Source organism: Solanum verrucosum, unplaced genomic scaffold, assembly GCF_900185275.1.
Source record: "Solanum verrucosum unplaced genomic scaffold, falcon-dt-bn FXZP01000060.1, whole genome shotgun sequence".
NCBI classification, from domain to species: domain Eukaryota; kingdom Viridiplantae; phylum Streptophyta; class Magnoliopsida; order Solanales; family Solanaceae; genus Solanum; species Solanum verrucosum.
The window spans coordinates 6059451-6082563 of NW_026020129.1; the positions used below are offsets into that span (position 1 = coordinate 6059451).

Genomic DNA, 23113 nt, shown 5'->3' on the forward strand with positions numbered 1-23113 from the left:
AGAAAACTTAAAAAACTCGTAGTTTAGAAATGTGAGGAAACCTCTCCATTAATAGTTAACAAAGGGTGGTATGAACATGTGTTGATTGTGTTTAATCATAAAAATCACAATCCTTCAGAAAAGTCACAATCTTTCGGATCGAAAAAGTCACAACTCTTTGAAAAAGGTCGAAACCATTCAATGTGAAAAGGTGTGTGCTTTTAAAATAAAATAATATAAATAAATATAATATAAAATATAGAAGATATACTAAATTGGGGTGTTTTAAGAAGAAGAACAATAGAAAACAAAGATTTGTAGTTTAAAAATGTGAGGGAACCCCACTTTTCATAGCCAACAATGGGTAGAATGAAATTTTTTTTATTGTGTCTTATCAAAAAGTCACAACCCTTAAGAAAAGTCACGATCCTTTAGAAAAGTCACAACCCTTCGAAAAAATCATAACTGATCGAAAAAGTCATAATTCATTGGAAAAGTGACAACCTTAGGAAATGTCACATCCCTCTAGAAAAGTCACAACCCTTGGAAAAGGTTATAACTCATCGAAAAAGTCGCGAATCTTTGAAAAAATCACGACCCTTCAATGTGAAAAGGTGTCTACTTTTAATATAATATTATATATATAAATAAATAAATATAATATAATATAACATATAGAAGATTTACAAACTCTCTTAACATTTAAGATAGTTCATACTTTTAAGGTAGTATAGATAGATAGAAAGATAGATATAGATTTGACTAATTTAAATCTGATACGAAATTTTAAAAAATAAAGAATACTTTTAATTTATGAATATGTAGACTATACAAAAATGTCTTAGCAAATAAATTGGAAAGGGAGGAGTACTTATTTAGTCTAGTTTGGACTCTTCAAACAAGTTTTTGATCAAATCCTTTTTCTCCAACAGTTTGAGACTTTTCACAGCTTGAACGCCAAGTTGTAGTTTGTGCAACAAAAAATCATTGAACTTCTTGTCAAGTAGAAGTTGTTGCAAACGTATATTTATTCCAATGAAAATGAGTACACATTAATTATCTAGATAGTCTTCTCGTTTGAAGTTGAGTTATTCCATTCTTCTTGTTGCATCATTTTTTGTTGATCTATCTTATTTATGAACAAAAAAATATTGTAATTGCATAATTGAACAATTCTCACAATCTTCCTTCTTTTAAGAAGAATAAAAAACTGACAAAATTTGTAGTTTAAAAATGTGAAAAAATTTCCCTATTTATAGACAAGGATGGTATGAAAAGTTGTTTATCGTACCTTATCAGATAAGTCACAGTCCTTTACAAAAATCACAACAAAAATGTCACAACTCATCGAAAAAATCACAACTCTTTAAAAAAGTCACATCCTTCGGAGCAATCACTACCCGTCAATGTGAAAAAGGTGTCATCTTTTAATATAATACAAAACAAAGAAATAAAAAAATATAAAATATAGAAGATATACTAAATTGGGTATTTAAAGTTGGGTATTATAGTAATTTACATTCAAGTTAGGGAGTTCATGCTTTTAAGGTAGTATAGAAGATTTAGATAGATGGATTAAAAAGACATTTAATTTAAGGAAAAACATGCTACATGAAGCGCCCCTCTCACCACCCCCACCCCCTTATCATATAAGTCACAGTCCTTTACAAAAATCACAACCATTCGAAAATGTCACAACTCATCGAAAAAGTCACATCCTTCGGAGAGGTCACTACCCGTCAATGGGAAAAAGGTGTCATCTTTTAATATAATATAGAAGATATACTAAATTGGGTGTTTGAAGTTGGGTATTATAGTAATTTAACATTCAAGTTACGGAGTTCATGCTTTTAAGGTAGTATAGAAGATTTAGATAGATAGATGAAGAAAATATTTAATTTATGGACAAACATGCAACATGAAGTCCCCCCCCCCTCCCCCTTTATTAGATAAGTCACAGTCCTTTACAAAAATCACTATCATTTGAAAATGTCACAACTCATCGAAAAAATCATAACTCTTTAAAAAAGTCACATCCTTCGGAGAAGTCACTACCCTTCAATGTGAAAAAAGTGTCATCTTTTAATATAATATAGAACAAAGAAATAAATAAATATAAAATATAGAAGATATACTAAATTGGGTGTTTGAAGTTGGGTATTATAGTAATTTAACATTCAAGTTAGGGAGGTTCATGCTTTTAAGGTAGTATAGAAGATTTAGATAGATGGATGAAGAAGACATTTAATATAAGGACAAACATGCAACATGAAGTCCCCCTCCCACCCCCACCCCCCCAAAAAAAAAAAACATTAAACAGAATAAAAACAAAAGTACAACATATAAATTGGAACAAAGGAGTACATATTAAATCTAGTTTGGACTCTTCAAACAAGTTTATGATCAAATTCGTTTTCTCCAACAGCTTGAACACCAAGTTGTAGTTTGTGCAACAGAAAAATCATTGAACTTCTTGTCAAGTAGAAGTTGTTGCAAAAGTATATTTATGCCAATGAAAGTGAGTACACATTAATTATCTAGATAGTCTTTTCATTTGAAGTTGAGTTATTCCATTCTCCTTATTGCATCAATTTTTGTTGATCTATCTAATTTACCGATAAAAAAATAATGTAATTGGATAATTGAACAATTTTCACAATTTTCTTTGTTTTAAGAAGAAGAAGAATAAAAAACAAACAAAATTCGTGGTTTAAAAATGTGAGGAAATTCCTCTATTTATAGGGAAAAAAAATAGTATGAAAAGTTGTTTATCGTGCCTTATCAGATAAGTCACAACCCTTTAGAAAATCACAACCATTCGAAAATGTCATAACTCATCGAAAAAGTCAAATTCTTTAAAAAAGTCGCAATCCTTTGGAGAAGTCACTACCCGTCAATGTGAAAAAGTGTCATATTTTAATATAATATAAAATAAATAAATAAATAAAATAAAAAATATAGAAGATATACTAAATTGGGTGTTTGAAGTTGAGGGTAATATAGTAATTTAATATTCAAGTTAGAGAGTTCATGTTTTTAAGATAATATAGATACAAATACAAATAGTTCTATATTTTATACAAAAAATTGTATATTTATACATATGCATATACTCTTATATAGTTATTAATTTGTATAAATATTGGTGTTATTATTGTAGTAGAACTCATTTTGGACAAAAATATTTTATTAAAAACGATTAGCGTGAATCATGAGATTCTAAAAAAATTCTATTACCGTATTTAGTGTCCATTATACATTTATTAAAAATAAAATTTGTACAAATTTAAAACAATAAAATCGAGATACACAAATCTAAGGCTCTATAGCAAACAAAACTATAGTTATGAAGCGTAATTAGATAAACTATAGCTATGGAGCATTATTTACTTAAATTTGTTTGCCATATATGAAATTTACCCATTTTTAAATTGTCAAGGCTCTCCACATGACGACACTTTTTTTTTATTTTCTATCCAATGTCCACTACCCACATTGGAGCCCAACTAAAAACCTCTTGTTAAGGATAAAAGAGTAATTGGCACTTCATCACACCCATGAGTTGTTGGTCACAAAATGACACTTACCATTGAACAACCAAACAGACATAAGGATTCTAGCTCATTCCCACTTAGAATTGATGTTCCTTATTTTATTTTTGAGAAGAGGGATCATGTCTTTACCATGAGAAGACATTAAAAGAACTAGGCAAGTTAGAATACAATTAGACAAATCGCCGAAAATTAAACCTTATCATGAAAACCTCACGTCGACAGGTTAATTGGCCTCACAATGACAAGCCCATTACGAAAAGGTCAACTAAATCAGGTGATAATTAGGGTCCGCATCAATAGTGAATAATATGGGTTCTTTGACTATAAATAAGAGAAAGCCAGAGATAAAGACGAAATAAATAATCTAGAGTTAGCGCATGAGTTCTTGAACTTTGAAGGATATATGCACCAAGAAAAAAAGAATCAACTCTACTAATTGAGGTATGTTGTTTGTGACAATGTGATGTAATTGCAGTTCATTTATGTTAGCTCTAATCCTAGAACCGTTGTCTTTATTTATACTATTTTTTCCTATTCTACTTTGAAATTTTTTTTCTTGATTCGAAGGTCTATCATAAATAACATTCTACCTTTGTACATTCGAGGGTCTATCAGGAATAACAGTCTAAATTTAGTGTAATCCCACTAAGTAGGGTCTGGAGAGAGTAAAATGTATACAAACCTTACTATTACCTTAGAGGCAAAATGTTATTTTTGATAGACCATCGGTTAAACATAAACCGTCCAAAGTAGAATAGGGAGAAATAATGTAAATGAAGACATACATTTTAGGATTAGAGCTATAGCATAAATGAATTGCCATTGCACCAGATTGTCACAAACAACATACCTCAATTAGTAGGGTTGATTCTTGCCTTCTTGGTCCAAATCTCCTTCAAAGTTCAAAATATCATGCGCTAACTCCAAATTATTCTTTCGTTTCTATCTCTGGCTCTATCTTATTTATAGTCAGAGAACCTTTATTATTCGCTTTTGACGCGAGCCCTAATTATCGCCTGAATAAGTTGACCTTTTCGTAATGGGCTTCTCATTGCGAGACCCATTAATCTTCCTAAGTGAGCTTCTTCATGATATATCATATAAAAAAGGAACATTTTGATTAATAAAAGATAAATTATACCGAGTCATATATTACAAGTATCAAAATTTATTACTAACTCAAATTGTTTTACTAAGAAAATATATATATATAAGAAAAATGACTAAGTTTTTGAAAAATCGATTAAACTTATGATTTAAGAAAAATCGAATTTCCAAAGAACAGAGTCGCCACTTAATTTGTTTAGTAAAAATCAAGAAAAAACTTAAGGTTCTCAAAAGATTTAAACAGATAAAATCAATTGAAAACAAAAGGGTTTGAAGTTCAATGTACATTCCGAGAAGGTGTTAGTCCCTCGGAATGCCCGCTAACTTGCAGTTAACCGGCGATTTGACTAAAAATGATTTTGACTAATTTTGAAATTTTAAATATGTAAAAGAACTCATTTATTTTAACTAATTTTGAAGTTTTAACTAAACAAAAGAACTTGTTTATTTTAACTTATTTATTTATTACTATTACTATTACTATTTTTATCATTTTATTTATCTTAGGGGGGAATGAACTAAAGGGGAATTTTGAATAGACTTGAGTGTTGGCAAGACTAATGTTAAAATAAGATCTAAGTAATAAATAAAAATAAAAATAAATATATATATATATATATATATACTTTAATTTGGAAAATAACATGAGATAGCAACCTTTGGGAATTTGATTAAATTAAACCATAAGATAATCAAGGTCAGTCAAATAATACAATATAAATAAAGGAGAAAAAGGAGAGAAGATTTGAATTTGGGCTTTTTGCCCATTTTCACCACTTGGGCCTGCTGAAATTTGTCCAAGGCTTTGGGGGGCCTATACTTCAATTTTGGGCATGTACTTTCTGTATTATACCCTGTGTATCAATGCTTTCGTTGTGTATATTGACGTATACCGCTGTATACAAGCTACATTTCAGCTTGTTTTCAAATTTCCAGAACATGAAAATCTAACTTTCAGCCCGTATTCATCAATTTCCAAACTGTGCACCTGCTCTTGATGGGCTGGCTGGCCCCAACGATAACATAGAGCCTTTATGGCTCGACTCGGAAATGCAAGGAAGAAAGTCCATCATGGACTCAAAGGAGCTCACACAACAAAACGAAAAGACACGAATTAGCATCCGAAATGATAAAACTAATGAGACACGACTTAAAACAAAATACAGATCATGTGACTTTGAGCAAGACAATTGCCCAAGTATCATGTGACTTTGAGAAAGACAAAAAAATAAACTAACTTGATAAATGACAAAAGAGATAAATAAATTAACAAACAGTGCTAGAATACTTAACAATGATCTGCATACACCTATGAGCAATAAAATCTCCAAATGTCGATAGAAAAATCATGCCACATAATCAATAAGTACTACACCTCATGCTATAATCAAAATTTAACTCTACCAATGGAACCTAATATTGCTAGTTTATCATGCTAAAACACAAAATGCTATTTGAAGATGGTAAATCATTTTGGAGAGAACTATTATTATATTTAAACAACTAAAACATGATAAACATCTTTACTCAACTTAACTTGCTTATAAGCACAAATAGGCAAAGACAAAACAACGTCCTTGGAGGATAACAATACCGAACAGCAGTCCTAAAACAAAATAAGACGCTAAACAAAGTCTCAAGACGAATTACCACACTCCATCAAAGTTATAGTCACACATCTTGAATGGCCAAGTCGGATTTTCAGCATTTAACAAGAAAGCAAAATAAGAGCAGTGAAAGGCGACATAGTCGGGCAAAAGACATCAAACAGTAAGAAGAGCAACTTCACGTGCTAATAGACCATGAGATCATGAACATGAATATTAAATGACATTCCGATAAATGAATTCAAAATGAAGGATAGTGAAATATATTTAAAGTAAATGCAGGGAGCAGTGAAGCTTGACATGAGACGAACAACCGTATCACATATATATTAGAGACTTCATTGGAATGAAATAAACCATTTAACATGATAGTGTTAACAACCTAAACAAACATATACCTTAGTCCTTACGCTTGACTACAGTATAGACGAAATAATTCAGACCCAATGACGTTGAGCCGTGAGTTTGAGAAAAAGGAAAAAAAAAAGTAAAATAGCGAAGGCACGCCACCATCAAATGCAAACTACAAAAGTTTTGGCTTGTCCGAATAATGGAATCAAATAAGAGCAAATGTATCACATTGAGACATCAACAACCCAACGATAACTAACAGCAAACAACTATATAATAGAGCTTTTCCGACATCAGAAAACAGCACATCGAGATGGAGAAGGAGACGAGGAGAATGCCACAAAGTAAGTAGTATTACCTCTTTCGATGCAGCGAACCTGAGATGAGAATGAGCAGACGAGCAGCGATTCCTCCACCAACGACCTTGGTATCAAGACAGCTAACCCAAAACGCGAACCAAGATAGAACAAAGATTTCCTCGCAACTTCAAATGAGAGAATCGGCTAAAATTTTCTTAGATATGAAAATGTTTGTTCGAAAGAGAATCCCAACTTCCTGTTTTTACTCTCAAAAATTTTAAATTACAAAATCTCTAACGATTGTCTAACACAAAAATTTTCAAACTAAAAAAAACAACTCTCCCCTTTCACATTGAAACAGTAAAGAGTTATATAGAGAGGAGTTAGGGTTCGGATTTTTGGGGGGGAATTCCCGTCCAAATTTTCAAGAATAGAGTCTATTTTTGAAATTCAAACTCCTAATTCCTTTCACCAAATCGGCCAAACACCCCTTTTTTTAAAGTTTCGTCCCCATTCCGAAAGAGGAAATGGGGACAGACGCGTGCTGCTGCGACTGTACTCGTCTGAGAGGGACATTAAAGGAAGAAACAAGGAATAGTACTACCTTCTGTCTATCTCGCTCGGGAGTTGTTGTTGCCGCTGTGATGTTGTTGTTTAGACTGTTGTGTTTCTTTGATTAACAGAGGTGGGCCGGGTCATTTGGTATGGGAGTGGGCTGTGGGAATATTGTATTGTTGAAGGAATTGGAATTGAGTGGGCTGCTGAAAAATATTTTATGCAAGCCCAAAATTTGGTCCTTTAATATAACCAAATGAATTATTGATTTGACCAAATTGTATTTCACTAGTGAATTTGGTTAAAACTTAGATAGAATGAATTAATATAATTAATTTACGAACTTCTCAAACTTAACGAAATAAAATAATTAATTCGAATATAAGCTAACCGATTTCAATAACTCAAGATCATAACTATAAATTATACTAGATTAAATTAATAATCTATTTACTAAAACAACATAGAAATCTTTTGATATGATTTTCAAATATTTATAGAATATACTAATTATATATATAATTATATGAAATACATTTATTATTCGAAACACTATGAAAGTCGATTAAATATTACCTAAAATAACCTTGAAAAGTATTTGAATTTTATAAAACTAATTATTCTAAATCGTTTGGAAATCGAGAAGCTCGAAAAAATTATTATTGGGGAGGGTAAAAATTGGGTGTCAACACAAATACCAAACGTGCGATATTAGCCTTTGTAATTAATTTTGAATTACAAAAAGAAGGAGACTTCTGGAGGTGCCGAAAGAAATGTGGAAAACAATGGGAAGAGGAAGTTCAGTCGAGGAACTTCTGAGTACTTAACAAATCAGACTTTCGTCGAGAAAGTATCTGTTGATGATGATTCGTCGGAAGAGGATATTGATCCTGATGTCATTATTGTTGAGGAGGAGGAAGACAGTGATTTTGATGTTGTTATCGCTGCGGAGGAAAAGGAGGTGGAGACTGAACCTGATGTTGTTAACGTTGCGAAGGAGGAAAAGTTGGAGGAGGATGAAGAGGACGAGGAAAAAGAGAGTGATCCTGATGTTGTTATTGTTGAGGAGGAGAAGAGTGATCCTGGTGTTGTTATCATTACGGAAAAGGAGGAAGAGCAGTTGGAGAGTGATCCTAATGTTGTTAACGTTACGGATGAGGAGGTGGACACTAAACCTGATGTTGTTAACGTTGTGGAAGAGGAAGATGAGGAGAAGGAGAGTGATCATGATGTTGTTATAGTTACAGAGGATGAAGATGAGGTGGTAGAGAGTGATCCTGATGTTGTTAACGTTGCGGAGGAGGAGGTGGAGACTGAACCTGATGTTGTTAACGTTGCAGAGGAGCACGAGGAGGAAAGTGATCCGGATGTTATTATCGTTACGGAGGAGGAGGAGGAGGTAAAGAGTGATCCTGATGTTGTTGACGTTGAGAAGGAGGAGGGGGAGGAGGTGGTGGAGACTGAACATGATGTTGTTAATGTCGCGGAGGAGGAGACGGAGAATGAGGAGGAGGAAAGTGATCCTGATATTGTTATTATTGAGGAGAAGGCGGCTTCTATGTTGAATGCAACAAATAAGGTTATTTCTTCTAAGTCAAATATGTGCAGGACAGAGGACAAATCCAAAGAGTCCCCTGTCCTGCACATGTTTGACTTAGAAGAAACAACCTCATCAATTGCATTCAACATAGGAGCCCCACATTCTCCTTAATGATAACAATATTAGGATCACTTTCCTCATCCTCATTATCCCCCTCCTCATCCGCAACGTTAACAACATCAAGTTTAGTCTCCATCTCTTCTTTCTCCTCCGCAACGTTAACAACATCAGGATCACTTTCAACATCCTCATCATCCTCCTCCATACGATAACAACATTAGGATCACTCTCCTCCTTCTCATCCTTCTCCTCCGCAACGTTAACAACATCAGGTTCAGTCTCCACCTCCTCCTCATTCGCAACGTTAATAACATCATGATCACTCTCCACCACCTCATCCTCCGTAACCATAACAACATCAGGATCACTCTCCCCCTCTTCATCCTCCTCTACAACGTTAACAACATCAGGTACAATATCCACCTCCTCCTCCACAAAGTTAACAACATCATGATCACTCTTAATCTCCTCATCTTTCTCCTCCGTAACGATAACAACATCAGGATCACTCTCCTCCTCCTCCTCAACAATAACAACATCAGGATCAGTCTCATCGTCCTCCTCCTCCTCCGCAACGTTAACAACATCAGGTTCAGTCTCCACCTCCTCCTCCTCATCCGCAACGTTAACAACATCAAGTTCACAAGTTCCTGCAATGAAATTCCTCATCCGAATTATCAGATATTTCCTCACAAGTTCCTGAAATGAACTTCTTCCTTTTGTCACCTCTAGAAGGCTCCATCATTCTTCTTTTCCTTCCATCATCTCCAATATTCTCAACAATTTCATAGTCCTTTTCAGACTCATCGTCATCACTTAGAAAACTTGGACCTTTGTTGTTTTCACCCTCAACAGTAAGTGGAGGAATCCCTAATGGTATATCCACAACGAAAGGCCATTTCTCGTGAGTCCGATCATCCACCCATGTTTCACACACACATTCACAAGTTGTGTTTCCCAATTTGGTAATGGGACGCTTACAATTTCGACACAACCATCTTGAAACAGAGCCATCCCCTGAATCCATAAATATGCACCTGAGTCAAATTGTATAACCATTAGCATACTAAAAATTGATAAGAAAATAATTAAGTTCGTTTTAGACTTTCAAAATGACAAATATTTTGAGAAAGAGGAAGTCGTACTAAAAGAATAGTGTGAAACACCAATGTGACCAAATGTCATGATTCAAACTTAATAACAAGGGATGATAGCATGTATGGTATTGAACCTATTGATAAATTTTGATTTTGGTAGTTGTGAAATATGTAACTAACACAAATAAAGTGAAACAATAATGTAATTTTAGTGATTTAATTTCACATTAAAGTTTATTCAACTAATTTTTTTTATAAATAATTTTTACTTTAAAATATATGATTAGGTCATTACATTGGTAAAATAAAAAAGGACACATGAATTACAATGTAGAGGTGTGTTTGTAAGGAAGGAAAAGGTGTTCCATGAACAATATTTTCTAGAAAGATAAAATGTGTTTCTTATTTATTTTCTTGTGTTTAGAAAAATACTCGATTGAGTTAGTTTTCATTTGGATTAGTTCTGGAGGGATAAAAAAAATAGGGAGTTAAGTTATTTAAGTCACTTAACATTTTTTGAATTATTTTTAAAAATAATTTTATTTATTTGAACATGGTAAATAAGAAACATTTAATAGACGACGGGGTATATCTACACCATCTTTTTTACCGAAGGGTGTATCCGCTCTACACCGCATAGTTAGGGCAAATTTTGGGGTTAGGACTAACATAAATGAACTGTAAATACCTCATTTATCATAAATAACATACCTCAATTGATAAAGCTGGTCATTGCCTTCTTTATCCAAATCTCTTTTAACGAAGAAAATTTAATTTGCCAACTCCAAATCCTGCTATATTTATTACATCAAGAAAAAAGGCGTCTTGTTGGTGGCGGCGGTGGCGATGGTGGGGTAGGGAGGGATTTATTGTCTATTGTTTTTCTTTTATGATAAATTAGCAAGGTGACCTAAGAAGCGATGGTTTACGTTGCGGCAGATATAAGTGATTTGAGTAATCTTTCCTCGTATATAGAGTTAAGAAAAAACCCTAGGTATTCTCTCTTGTCACGAGCCCAATTTGGGCCTGACAAAATTGGTTTCCTTGTAATGGGCTTCTCATTGTGAGTCCCATTGACCTGCCTATGTAAGCTTTTTACGATATTTTCATGATTGGCCGAATATTTTTTTTTCATGATTTATTATTAACTATTGTCTTCTATGATAAATTAGCAGGGTGACCTAAGAAGCGATAGTTTACGTTGTGGTAGATATAAGTGATTTGAGTAAGCTTTCCTCGTATATATAGTTAAGAAAAAACCCTAGGTATTCTCTCTTGGCACGAGCCCCAACTTGGGCCTGACAAAGTTGGTTTCCTTGTAATGGGCTTCTCATTGTGAGTCCCCTGACCTGCCCAGGTAAGTTTTTTACGATATTTTCATGATTGCTCGTAATATATTTTTTTCATGTCCTTCTCCTGTGCCTAAACTTTTGTCTTGTCTTCTCATAATATGCTCAAATCATGAGCGATTTTGGACTCGTAATGTTGGATTATATGTTATTCTCACACGATTTTTTAAATGTATTATAATTTTTCTAGGTATTTTAATACCTTCACATGATGAAGACATGTGATCATCGTGAGCAATTTTAGTAGATTGTTTTTAATTTTCAACCTTCACATGATGTTTTATTATGTTATTTTGTCATTTTAGTACACATCTAAATAATACTAATCGTCTATTATAATGTCAAAACATTCATCATGTGACATTAGTTCCTCATTGATGAAACGTTAATCATGCAATTGGACATGTAATTAAAATTTACAATCTAATTGGTTTTACATTGCTCTTGTCCTTCTCTTGTGCCTAAACTTTTGTCTTCTTACAATAGGCTCAAATCATGAGTTGGATTGATAATGTTAGATTATGTGATTCTCGCATGATTTTATTAGGTGTATTATAATTAGCCTAGGCCTTTTAATACCTTCTTAGGCTGAAGACACGGGATCATCATGAGCAATCTCGGTAGATTCTTTTTAATTTTCAACCTTCACATGATGCTTTATTCCACTATTTTGTCATTTCAGTACACGTCTAAATAATACTAACCGTCCATTATCATGTTGTAACATATATCATGTGACATTAATTTCTCATCGATGACACTTTTGTCTCGCAATTGGATATGTAATTAAAATTTAAAATCTAGTGGGATTTGCATTGCTCTTGTCATTCTCTCGTGCCTAGACTTTTTCCTTCTCACAATAAAGCTAAATTGGTTATGTTGGATTATATATGATTCTCGTATGACTTTTTAGGTGTATTGTTATTTGCCTAGACCTTTTAATACCTTCTCACGATGAAGACACGGGATCATCATGAGCAATTCCGGTAGATTCTCTCTAATTTTCAACCTTCACTTGAAGCTTTATTCTTATTTTGTCATTTTATTATACTTCTAAATAATACTAACCATCTATTATCATGTCGCAATATACATCATGTGACATTAGTTCCTCGTTGATAACACTTTAGTCATGCAAGTGGACATGTGATTAAAATTTAAAATTTAATGGGTTTTGCATTGCTCTTGTCTTATCTTTCATCATAAATTCAAAATTGAAGAGTTTAAGCCTCATACATTATCGTAGTATATCTCGGAGATAAGACACAAGTATCTCTTAAGCTATAATTGAAGTTTCAGCGACGCCTCTGAAATTACTATGATTTCAAATAGTAGAATCAATAATGAGCAATTATATTAGAAAATCAAAATAGTAGGGCATACAAGAAAACCCTTTATTTTGGTCTTACTAATTGAAATTGTAGATATGAGGCATGATGACGAACTGAGTTCCTCACTATTAGGGATGTTCATGGTTATGGTTAAAAAACCAAATCAAACCAAATCGCAATCCGAACCAAACCGATTAAAAAAATCGATATTTGGTTAGGTTTGGTTTTAAATTTTGAAAAACCGATACTATTTGGTTTGGTTTTTATTTTACTAAAAAATAACTGCCAAAATAACCAAACCGAACCAATAAATTATATATATAAATTTTATAATTAATTATATATTATTCATAAATAAAATATGTTAAATTTTAAGTAACTTAAGTCTTTAACTTTACCATTTTCTCAAACTCAAACTTAAATTTTAGCCCATCTATTACAATCATAAGTCCAAGTCCATCAAAATTCATTACTTTAGTCTTTACCTACCAAACCTTTCATAAGATAGTTACACCTTTTCCTAATTGAATCACTTTGTTCGTGTAATGATAACTTTAGTATTGTTTAATTGCTTAATTGAACCAACAATAGGTTTTCAGTGGATTGCTCATGTACTAGGTGTTTGTGTCTATCAAGTTACGTATGTCCTCAAAAATTTATTACTTTAAAATTGAAAAAACCAGAAAAACTGAACCAAACTGTCAATAACCAAACCGTTGGTTATTTTTTTCGTTTGGTTTGGTTTTAGATATTTAAAAAACCGACTAGATTGATTTGATTTGGTTTTAACCAATAACTGATCCAAACCGAACCATGAACACCCCTACTCACTATGATAGCCTTGCATACCTAGAAGAATAAAAATTAGAAAAAGGAGCCTGAAATCTTAGATGACTCTACTTAAGGTTTGCCTTAAGTTTGGGGAGTAGAATAAGAGAGAACTGAGATAACTACCGTAATATCCTCCCCTAATAGATGTTAAAATATCGTGATTAAGACTTAGGAAATTATTAAAAAGACATAAATACCCTTAGAAAAACTCTTATAGATCAACTGATCAAGTCCATGACCTTCCACGATTCATGAAATTCTTTTGTGGAATGAAGACACTTTGCCATCTTTTAAGTTCTCATCCACGAGTCCATCCATGGATCGTAGAATAATCCACGGAATGTGGAGCGTCTTCCTGGAACTAATTATATATATATATATATATACACACATGTGTTGACACCATTTGACACAAGTTGAAGGTTTAGTGTATTGGTTAATGTGGTCAATTTTTATTTTTATTTGAGGTTGTGTGTTCTTCCCCGACTAGCAACATAACAATACATTTTGACTACTACCATTTTGTTTCATTTTTAAACGACACACACTTCACTTATAATTGCACACTTGTCGAGTTATAATGTAAATACCTTTTGTTTTTATTAGTAAGGTTTATTTTGTTATTTTTTTCAGATGTTTTCTTCTTTATATTTATGCACCCCTTAATGAATTTTTTGGGCTACATCACTATTATTAGGTGTGGCAAGAATGGAATGCCCGAATACTCCAATAGAAGCAAAGGAACGTTGAGGCTATTGTGAAGTAATTTGTACAAGTGATACATGATTGAGGTATAATGAAATGAGGCAATGTTGAAACTGAAGCTTGATGGCATGAATTACTATCCTTATAGCGGGAGGTAGATCTGTTCTCTACATTGAGGAGTCACCAGACCCCAAAAACTTTAGAAAAAATCTTGTATATGTTCGAGGGTACTCCTTGAAAATGATAATATAATTTACTTGACACCCTGAACACTAATAACCTTAGGGGGCACTAATTGAGAAGCTAGCTCAATTTTCTTTTGTGCCCCATAATGTTATAGGACAGTGCGGGCACCTACCCTATTCCTAACAAGAAAGGTGAATCTTTACCACTTAATCAAAAATATGTGGAAAGCCAGAGGCAAATCTTTTACTAAATAACAAATATATTTGGGAAAATGCACAAGTATCCCCCCGAAATGTCAGAGACACTTATACTATACTAAGGTCCTATTACTCTCCTCTCCCCCTCCCTCTCCCGAACTTATTTTATAAATAATTTTTCTACCCCTTTTCGGCCTACGTAGCACTATCAACCAGATAGCTTGAAAAAATTGTTAACACGCGCTGGGCCCAGAAGATAGTGTCACGTAGGCCGAAAAGGGGTAGAAAATTATTTATAAAATAAGTTCGAAAGGGTAATAGGACCTCAATATATTATAGGTGTGTCTCTGAGATTTCGGGCATAGGTTGGTCAATTAAGGTTAAATCATGCAACATAACATAGAAGTCACAATAATAATTATGAACACCCTATACCACCCCACTCACCCTTATTCATCATACTTAGTTTTCTAACCAACAAGATCTTTTAATTTATGAGACAAGTGTATTAAGTGATTAGCCCCATCCATTAATCCCACAAATAATATTAGAAGTACATTATTACACACCCAGTCACCCCCTTTCATACTTAAATCGACCATTCTACCATATAACCATGAGCACCAAAGAGGAATTCATAATGCACCAAAAAATTTCATGACATAACCACACCCTATCAACTAGATGGCAAGACATGATAAGTGCTAACACTCCTAGATGTTTTGATGATCTCCTCACAAGTACAAGGACCTGGTCCTCTGCAGAGTATGCTCGTCCAGTGTCAATATGTTGTACAACTGTAAAAGCTGTCTGCGTCAAAAAGTTGGTGAAGCTGCAGAGTACTTTACCAATCAGAAGCAACGAGGTTGCTTGTTCAATTAAGGGGGAAACACCAGTTATTGAATGAATGTTTGTTCACTCACGTGAGGAGTTATGCAGGTTGTTTGTCATCATCAAAAAGGGGGAAATTGATAAGAGCTTATGCCTTTTGGTGTTTTGATGATCTCTTCACAAGTGCAGGGACCTGGTCCTCTGCAGAGTATGAATACTCGTCCAGTGGTCAAAGTGCTGGACAACTGGAAAGCTCTCTGAGTCAGAAAGTTGGTGAGCTGCAGAGTACTCCACCAATCAGAAGCAAGGAGGTTGCTTGTACGTTTGGTAATAACTCTTCATGGTATATATCAAACAACATACAACAATATTATTCATTCATTCAAAGAGAGAGATTTTCAAGCTTCAAAACAACAAGGGACCTGATTGAAGTGTTGCGATTTACTTTATGTACCAGCTGCTTTTGTTTGCTTGTAATAGTTCTGATATTGTAGGATTCGTTTTACTTGTGAAAGAAACGTTTCAAACTTGTTTGAATCATTGTAAGAACTAGGTTAAGGGTAACTTAGGTTCTTACTCTAAAAGTCTATATTAATCGGTTAGGATTAGTATAGTGGGTGGTGTTGTATCCGCTTAGCAAAGTCTAAGTTATCTAAAGGTGATAGCTTAGTGGGCAGTGTTGTATCTGCTCTGGCTCATCTAAGTAATAGGAGGTATTGCTTAGAGTTGGGATTAGTAGCCTAATCTCGGGTTGTAAACTTGCTTTTACTTTTGCTTGAGAAGATTAACGAAAGAAGTTTGAAAAGTCCTAGCAGGCCAGGTCGTGGTTTTACTACCTTGATCAAGGAGGTTTCTATGTAAAGTTGTTGTGCAATCTTTACTTTCAGCACTTTGTTTATTTTCTGTTATTGTAACTGTGCTGAGGACCTGGTCTCATCTAGACTAGTGGACGCATACATTCCAACAAGTGGTATCAGAGCTAGACTTTTCAATTTGGTTAACACCAAGAAAAGGAAAGATCCAGAAGGAATGACTGCTCCACCCAATATGGAAGAAGTTCAGTCTTTCACCAGGCCACCGCGTTTTAATGGACAATACTATGGCTGGTGGAAGAATCGAATGCATGACTACATCAACGCTGATGACTCTGAGTTGTGGGACATCATCATTGATGGACCATATATTCCTACTAAGGAAGTGAAAGACGGAGAACTCACTACAACAGTTGTCAAAACTAGAAAGGAGTACAATGAGATGGACAGTAAAAGGATAGAGAAGAACTATAAAGGAAAAAAGATTCTAGTGTGTGGGATTGGATCCGATGAGTACAATAGAATTTCTGCCTGTGAATCAACCAAAGAGATATGGGACTGTCTCCAAACAGCCCATGAGGGAACACAACGAGTAAAAGAGTCTAAGGTCGATATGCTTACGACTCAATACGAGAATTTTTATATGAAGGAAGGTGAAACTATCTTTGAAATGAACTCAAGATTCACTTCCATCACCAACGAACTAAGGTGCTTAGGTGAGCCCATTCCCTTTAGCAAGCAAGTTTGCAAGATTCTCAAGGTTCTTCCCAAGTCATGGGAAAGCAAAGTTGATGATATAACAGAGGCAAAAGATTTGAAGACACTTTCTATGGATGAGCTGATTGGAAATCTCCAGACCTACGAGATGAACAAGAATAAGTGACGACTGTGAAGGAAGGAAAGAAGGAAAAGTCCATTGGTTTGAAAACGTCTCAAGGTGAGGTGACTGAGGAGGAGGATGAGATGTCATATGTCACTAGAAGATTTCATAAAATTATCAAGAAGCATGGAGGCTTCCAAAAGAAAATCTCAGCTAGCAGAACTGCTACTGCAAATGATCTCTGCCATAAATGTGGCAAGCCTGGTCACTTCATGAGGGATTGCCCCAGTCAAAAGCAGGAAACTCATGACACTAGACCGAGCAAGAGGGACCTAGTCCTAGACCATGCTCGGATGAAGGCCCATGCTGATCAGTTGGTGAGAAAAGCCTTTGCTGTGTGGGGAGATGATTCAAGTGAGTCAGAAGAAGATGCAGAAAGTTATGAAGATGTTTCAATGATGGTTATTGAAGATGATGAAAATGTCTTCAACTCCATTTTCTTTTTAATGGCTTAATCTGATGATAAAGAGGATCAAAATTAGGTAACTCTTCTCGATCTTAAAGATGATTTAGACTCTCTTCCCATTAAAAATTGAGAAAACTTGCTGCTCTATTAATTGATTCGGTTGATGAACTGACCTCTGAAAATTTGATGATAAGTGAAAAGTTGAGTCTGTGCGAAGATGAAAACTCAATTCTTAATGCTCAAATGTCTGAACTGAGTATCAAGATAGGTATCCTCGAGACTGATAGTCTGGAACCCAGTGAGGGACATGGTACCTCAGTAGGTGGAAAGAGAAAGCTTAGCATCTTTGAGGTAGAACTGGAAGAAAAGCTTAAAATCTTTGAGTCCAAGTTAGTTGCTTCTCTTGAAACAAATTCTCAACTGAGAAAGGATCTGAGTAAGGTCAAGAAAGAGTTAAGCCACTCTCTAAAATGGACTGACTCTTCTAAGATACTCTCTAATCTATCTAATCAGAGTTTCAATGGAAAGAAACAGTTGGGACGTAGACCAATAGAACCTCCTTATAATCCTCATAACAAATATGTGTTTGTATTTGACAATCTTTTGTGCACTCACTGTGGTCGAAATGGTCATTTGAAAGAGAAATGTGAGAGTATGAGAAAAGCTAAAGAAAGGCATGTGAAATCTGTTAGATCTGAAAATGATGTTAAAAAGGACACAAGGGACCTGATCCCAGTTATCGTTTTAGCAGAACACTTTACCTCCATAGACAGGAAGGTTTCTCATTAAACCTTTTGACAGTTTTTGGGAACTCCGTTTGAAGTGGGTTCCTAAGTCTAATAAGTGATTCTTGTGCAAAAGAGAGGGAGCAGTCAATGTTGGTACATGTATAGTGGACGCTCAAGGTATATGACTGGAAATACTCTAAACTTCCTCTCTTTATAAGCACACCAAAGTGGTGGTGTGTCATTTGGCGGTGGAAAGAAAGGTTTTATTCTTGGTATTGGCAAGATATGAAGAACTGCAGATCATTCCATAGACAGTGTACACTATGTGGATGGTCTGAAGTTTAATCTCTTAAGTGTGTTTCAAATTTGCGACAAGGGAAATGAAGTCAAGTTCATGTCTGAAGGGTGTGTGGTTACAAACTGTGCAACTAAGAAAATTGTAATGTCTGCAAAAAGAGTCAAGAATGTTTATGTTGCTGATCTAAATTCTATTGAAGGAGACAACTTGTCATGTCTGAGTGCTCAAACTGACGATGCAAATCCTTGGCATAGACGACTGGGTCATGTAAATACCTCTTTACTTAACAAGCTTGTTGCTGGGGACCTGGTCCGCGGACTACCAAAGCTGAATTTCTCAAATGACAAAGTCTGAGACGCCTGTGCAAAAGGTAAACAAACAAAATCTTTTTTCAAGGCAAAGAAGAGTGTGAGCACTACCAGACCTTTGGAACTTCTCCACATAGATCTGTGTAGACCTGTCAGAATTCAAAGCAGATGAAGTAAAAAATATTTTCTTGTAATTATTGATGATTTCACCAGGTACACCTAGAATATGTTTCTGCGAAAAAAAGGATGAGACTGCTGGAATTTTGATTACTTTTGCCAAAGATATCCAACTAAAGGTGTCTTGTCAGATCGTTGATCAAGAAAACTCCCTATGAATTGTTGAATGGAAGAAAACCCTCAATTGCCCATCTTAAGCCATTTGGGTGCAAATGCTTTGTACTAAATAATGGAAAGGATGACTTGGATCAGTTTGATGCCAGGAGTGATGAAGGTGTGTTTGTAGGATACTCTTCTACCAGCAAGGCCTATAGAGTGTCTAACAACAAAAAACTCTATGTGTCGAAGAAAGCATTTATGTGACATTCGATGAATCTGAGAAAATTGATGATCAAAGGGAAACCATGATATGGAAGAGCTGATCTAGGAATGGGAAGACAAGGATATCCAAAACCCTGGAAACAAACAAGTTACAAAGGAAATTGTTGCAGACCTCACAAGAGCACCTGGTTCTCTTGATACTACCCAAAAGGTTCCATCTCAAAATTATGAAGATGATGATACTGAATCTGATGCTGAAATTGAAGAAGAGTTGATCAGAAAGTCCAGATGGAAACATCAATGCAAGAAGAACTCCATCAGTTTGAGAGAAGCAAAGTGTGGCACCTGGTCCCCCGACCTATCAACAGGACCATTATAGGGACAAGATGGGTCTTCAGAAACAAACTAGATGAACATGGGACAATTACCAGAAAAAAGTCAAGACTCGTAGTGCAGGGGTACAACCAAGAAGATGGTGTGGAGGTAAATCAGACCATGTACAGGGGAATCATTGGATCACTTTTGTACCTCACTGCAAGCAGGCTGGATATAGTGTTCAGCGTAAGTATGTGTGCAAGGTTTCAAGCAGTACCAAAGGAGTCTCTCCTGAAGGCAGCCAAACATATCCTGAGATACTTGAAGGGAACTCAGGATCTGGTCCTTTTCTACCCAACAGGTGACTCATTTGATCTAATTGGTTTTGCAGATGCTGATTATGCAGGTTTTCTGGTTGATCAAAAGGGCACATCAGGCATGGCACATTTCCTGGGATCAGCTTTGATTTCATGGGGAACAAAGAAGCAGGATTCTGTGGCATTGTCTACTGCAGAGGCAGAGTATGTGGCTGCTGCATCATGTTGTGCACAACTGTTATGGATCAAGCAACAGCTAGAAGACTTTGGTGTACTTTCAGACACCATTCCTCTCATTTGTGATAACACTAGTGCCATGAACATGGCCAAAAATCCTGTCCAGCACAAGAGGACAAAACACATAGATGTGAGGCATCATTTTCTAAGGGACAATGTTGAAAAGCAAAATGTGGTGATGAAGTTCTGCAAAACTGAAAATCAGTTGACTGACATCTTTACAAAGGCATTGAGTAAAGAATATTTCATTAAAAACAAGATGAGGCTGGGGATGCACAAGATTACCTGATTCCTTGACAAAGTTTGCACAAAAATCTTCTATTTTGACTATGTTACGGAGGGCATGTATCTATACTTGTTTTAATGCTTGTCACTTAAGAATTCACTTCTGGTACATTAATGCAGGTATACACTCATGGTGTGTCTAGCTGAAGGGAAGATTAAATCATACAGACATGGTTGCAAACTAAAAAAGGGACCTGGTCCTCCTGAGGTTAGTATCACGTACGCTACACTGTATGTATCTCAACATCACTGCCACATGTCTCTCGCCCATTCATCGCATCAGTTTCATACGTCTTTTTGCTTTTAAACCAAAAGGTCGTTACTGTTTGGGGACCCGATGTCTTTTTGGTTTTATATACTACTTCTCTTAGTGAATCAAATTACAAAATCTATTCAAACAATTCTTGTTGAAATTCACTAATCCTCTTTCCAAAGCTTTTCTCTCTTTCTCAAAATGCCTAACTCTAATTCTTCTTCAAAGATCCCTATCTCCCAAGAAGTTGAAAATCCTAGTTCATTCAACTTCTCTTTTTCTACTCCAGAAGGCTGCAAAGAAATCTCCTGTGAAAAGGGAAAAAGTTAGAAAAACAGGTGGCTGAAAATTAAAACTCATAAAGGGACCAGGTCCTAGTGTGCAAAAACAAAGTGAAGAAAAGGAAATGACAAGGGAGGATCGGATAACGGCAATGGAGAACCAGAAGGTTTTGAATGACAGAGTCTTTGACCCTGATATTCTAACCAAATTTGGAATGTCAAATCTTTTTTATGTTATCTCCATCAGTTGCTTTTTGAGTTCACCAACAAGGTGTTAGTGCCCAGAACTGAAATGAGAACAGTGGCATCTGTTGTTGATCTTTTTCACATGGAGAAGCCTGATGAACTTGAAGATATCAACCCCTGCCATTATGCTGGAATGTGAATGTGTTGAAGGAAAAGCTAGAGGCAGATCTCAAGTGGCAGATGTTCTAGAGTAGCAGGCTGCTATTAAATGGGAAGTGACGGATCTTACTGAGATTCTGAATAACAAAGAGATTGAAATCGCTACACTGAAGTCTGAATTACAGAAGGCAGTTTCGAGGGGACCTGGTACCAGTGATGGAAATTAGCAGGTGTTGTAAAAGTTGAGGGATGAAAATAAAAGGCTGCTGAAGACAAATGCCTCACTCAGTGAGGAAGTTAAGGCAAATGAGTGTCTGTCTCTGTTTATGCGCACCCTCAATCCTTTTCCCCCTCCGTCCTAAAAGTGTCTTGTTTCCCTAGTTTCCCTCTCTGGTCTTCAATCCTAATTAAAACTCCTGTGGCTTTTTGTTAGTATGACAACCTACAGTGGTCAGTATATATGGTATCAACTCTTTTTTGTTTTGTGCCCTATTCATGTGTGGTTTAATATTCTCTTTATGCTTACATACACATGTTCTGTGTGGCCCAAGGCCCTGAATTCTTTATTGCCTTGCATTTAACTTGAATATGTTTACTGCTTCACCTTTTCAATGATGTCAATAGGGAGAAGTTTTGTTGTAAAGGTTGGCTGTGGAATTAGGGGCATTGAACTAAGGGGGAATAAATGTTGACTGTGAAATTAGGGGCATTGAACTAAGGGGAACATACTAAGGGGGAACATTGCTGTTACTGGTTGTTTGTCATCATCAAAAAGGGGGAAAATTATAAGTGCTAAAACTCCTAGATGTTTTGATGATCTCCTCACAAGTGCAGGGACCTGGTCCTCTGCAGAGTATGCTCATCCAGTGTCAATATGTTGTGCAGCTGTAAAAGTTGTCTGCGTCAGAAAGTTGGTGAATCTGCAGAGTACTTCACCAATCAGAAGTGACGAGGTTGCTTGTTCAATTAAGGGGGAAACACCAATTATTGAATGAATGTATGTTCACTCACGTGAGGAGTTATGCAGGTTGTTTGTCATCATCAAATATAAGGAAATTGATAAGAACTTATGCCTTTTGGTGTTTTGATGATCTCCTCACAAGTGCAGGGACCTGGTCCTCTGCAGAGTATGAATACTCGTCCAGTGGTCAAAATGCTGGACAGCTGGAAAGTTGTCTGCGTTAGAAAGTTGGTGAGCTGCAAAGTACTCCACCAATCAAAAGCAAGGAGGTTGCTTGTACGTTTGGTAATAACTCTTCATGGTATATATCAAACAACATACAACAATATTATTCATTCATTCATTCAAAGAGAGAGATTTTCAAGCTTCAAAACAGCAAGGGACCTGATTGAAGTGTTGTGATTTACTTTATGTACCAGCTGCTTTTGTTTGCTTGTAATAGTTCTGATATTGTAGGATTCGTTTCACTTGTGAAAGAAACATTTCAAACTTGTTTGAATCATTGTAAGAACTAGGTTAAGGGTAACTTAGGTTCTTACTCTAAAAGTCT

The 23113-nt window shown here is 35.3% G+C and overlaps 2 protein-coding genes across 3 annotated transcripts in view; both read left to right on the forward strand.

Moving 5' to 3' along the window:
• LOC125827093 (60S ribosomal protein L37a) overlaps nucleotides 1-23113 on the forward strand; it is a 145313-nt gene that overhangs the window by 69541 nt on the left and 52659 nt on the right. The gene's annotated exons all lie outside the window — the stretch shown is intronic.
• LOC125826680 (uncharacterized) lies at nucleotides 6912-9105 on the forward strand. Its single transcript, XM_049506035.1, has 4 exons — nucleotides 6912-6942; nucleotides 7581-7690; nucleotides 8198-9019; nucleotides 9061-9105. The coding sequence occupies exons 1-4, from the start codon at nucleotides 6912-6914 to the stop codon at nucleotides 9103-9105; spliced, it is 1008 nt and encodes a 335-aa protein (XP_049361992.1).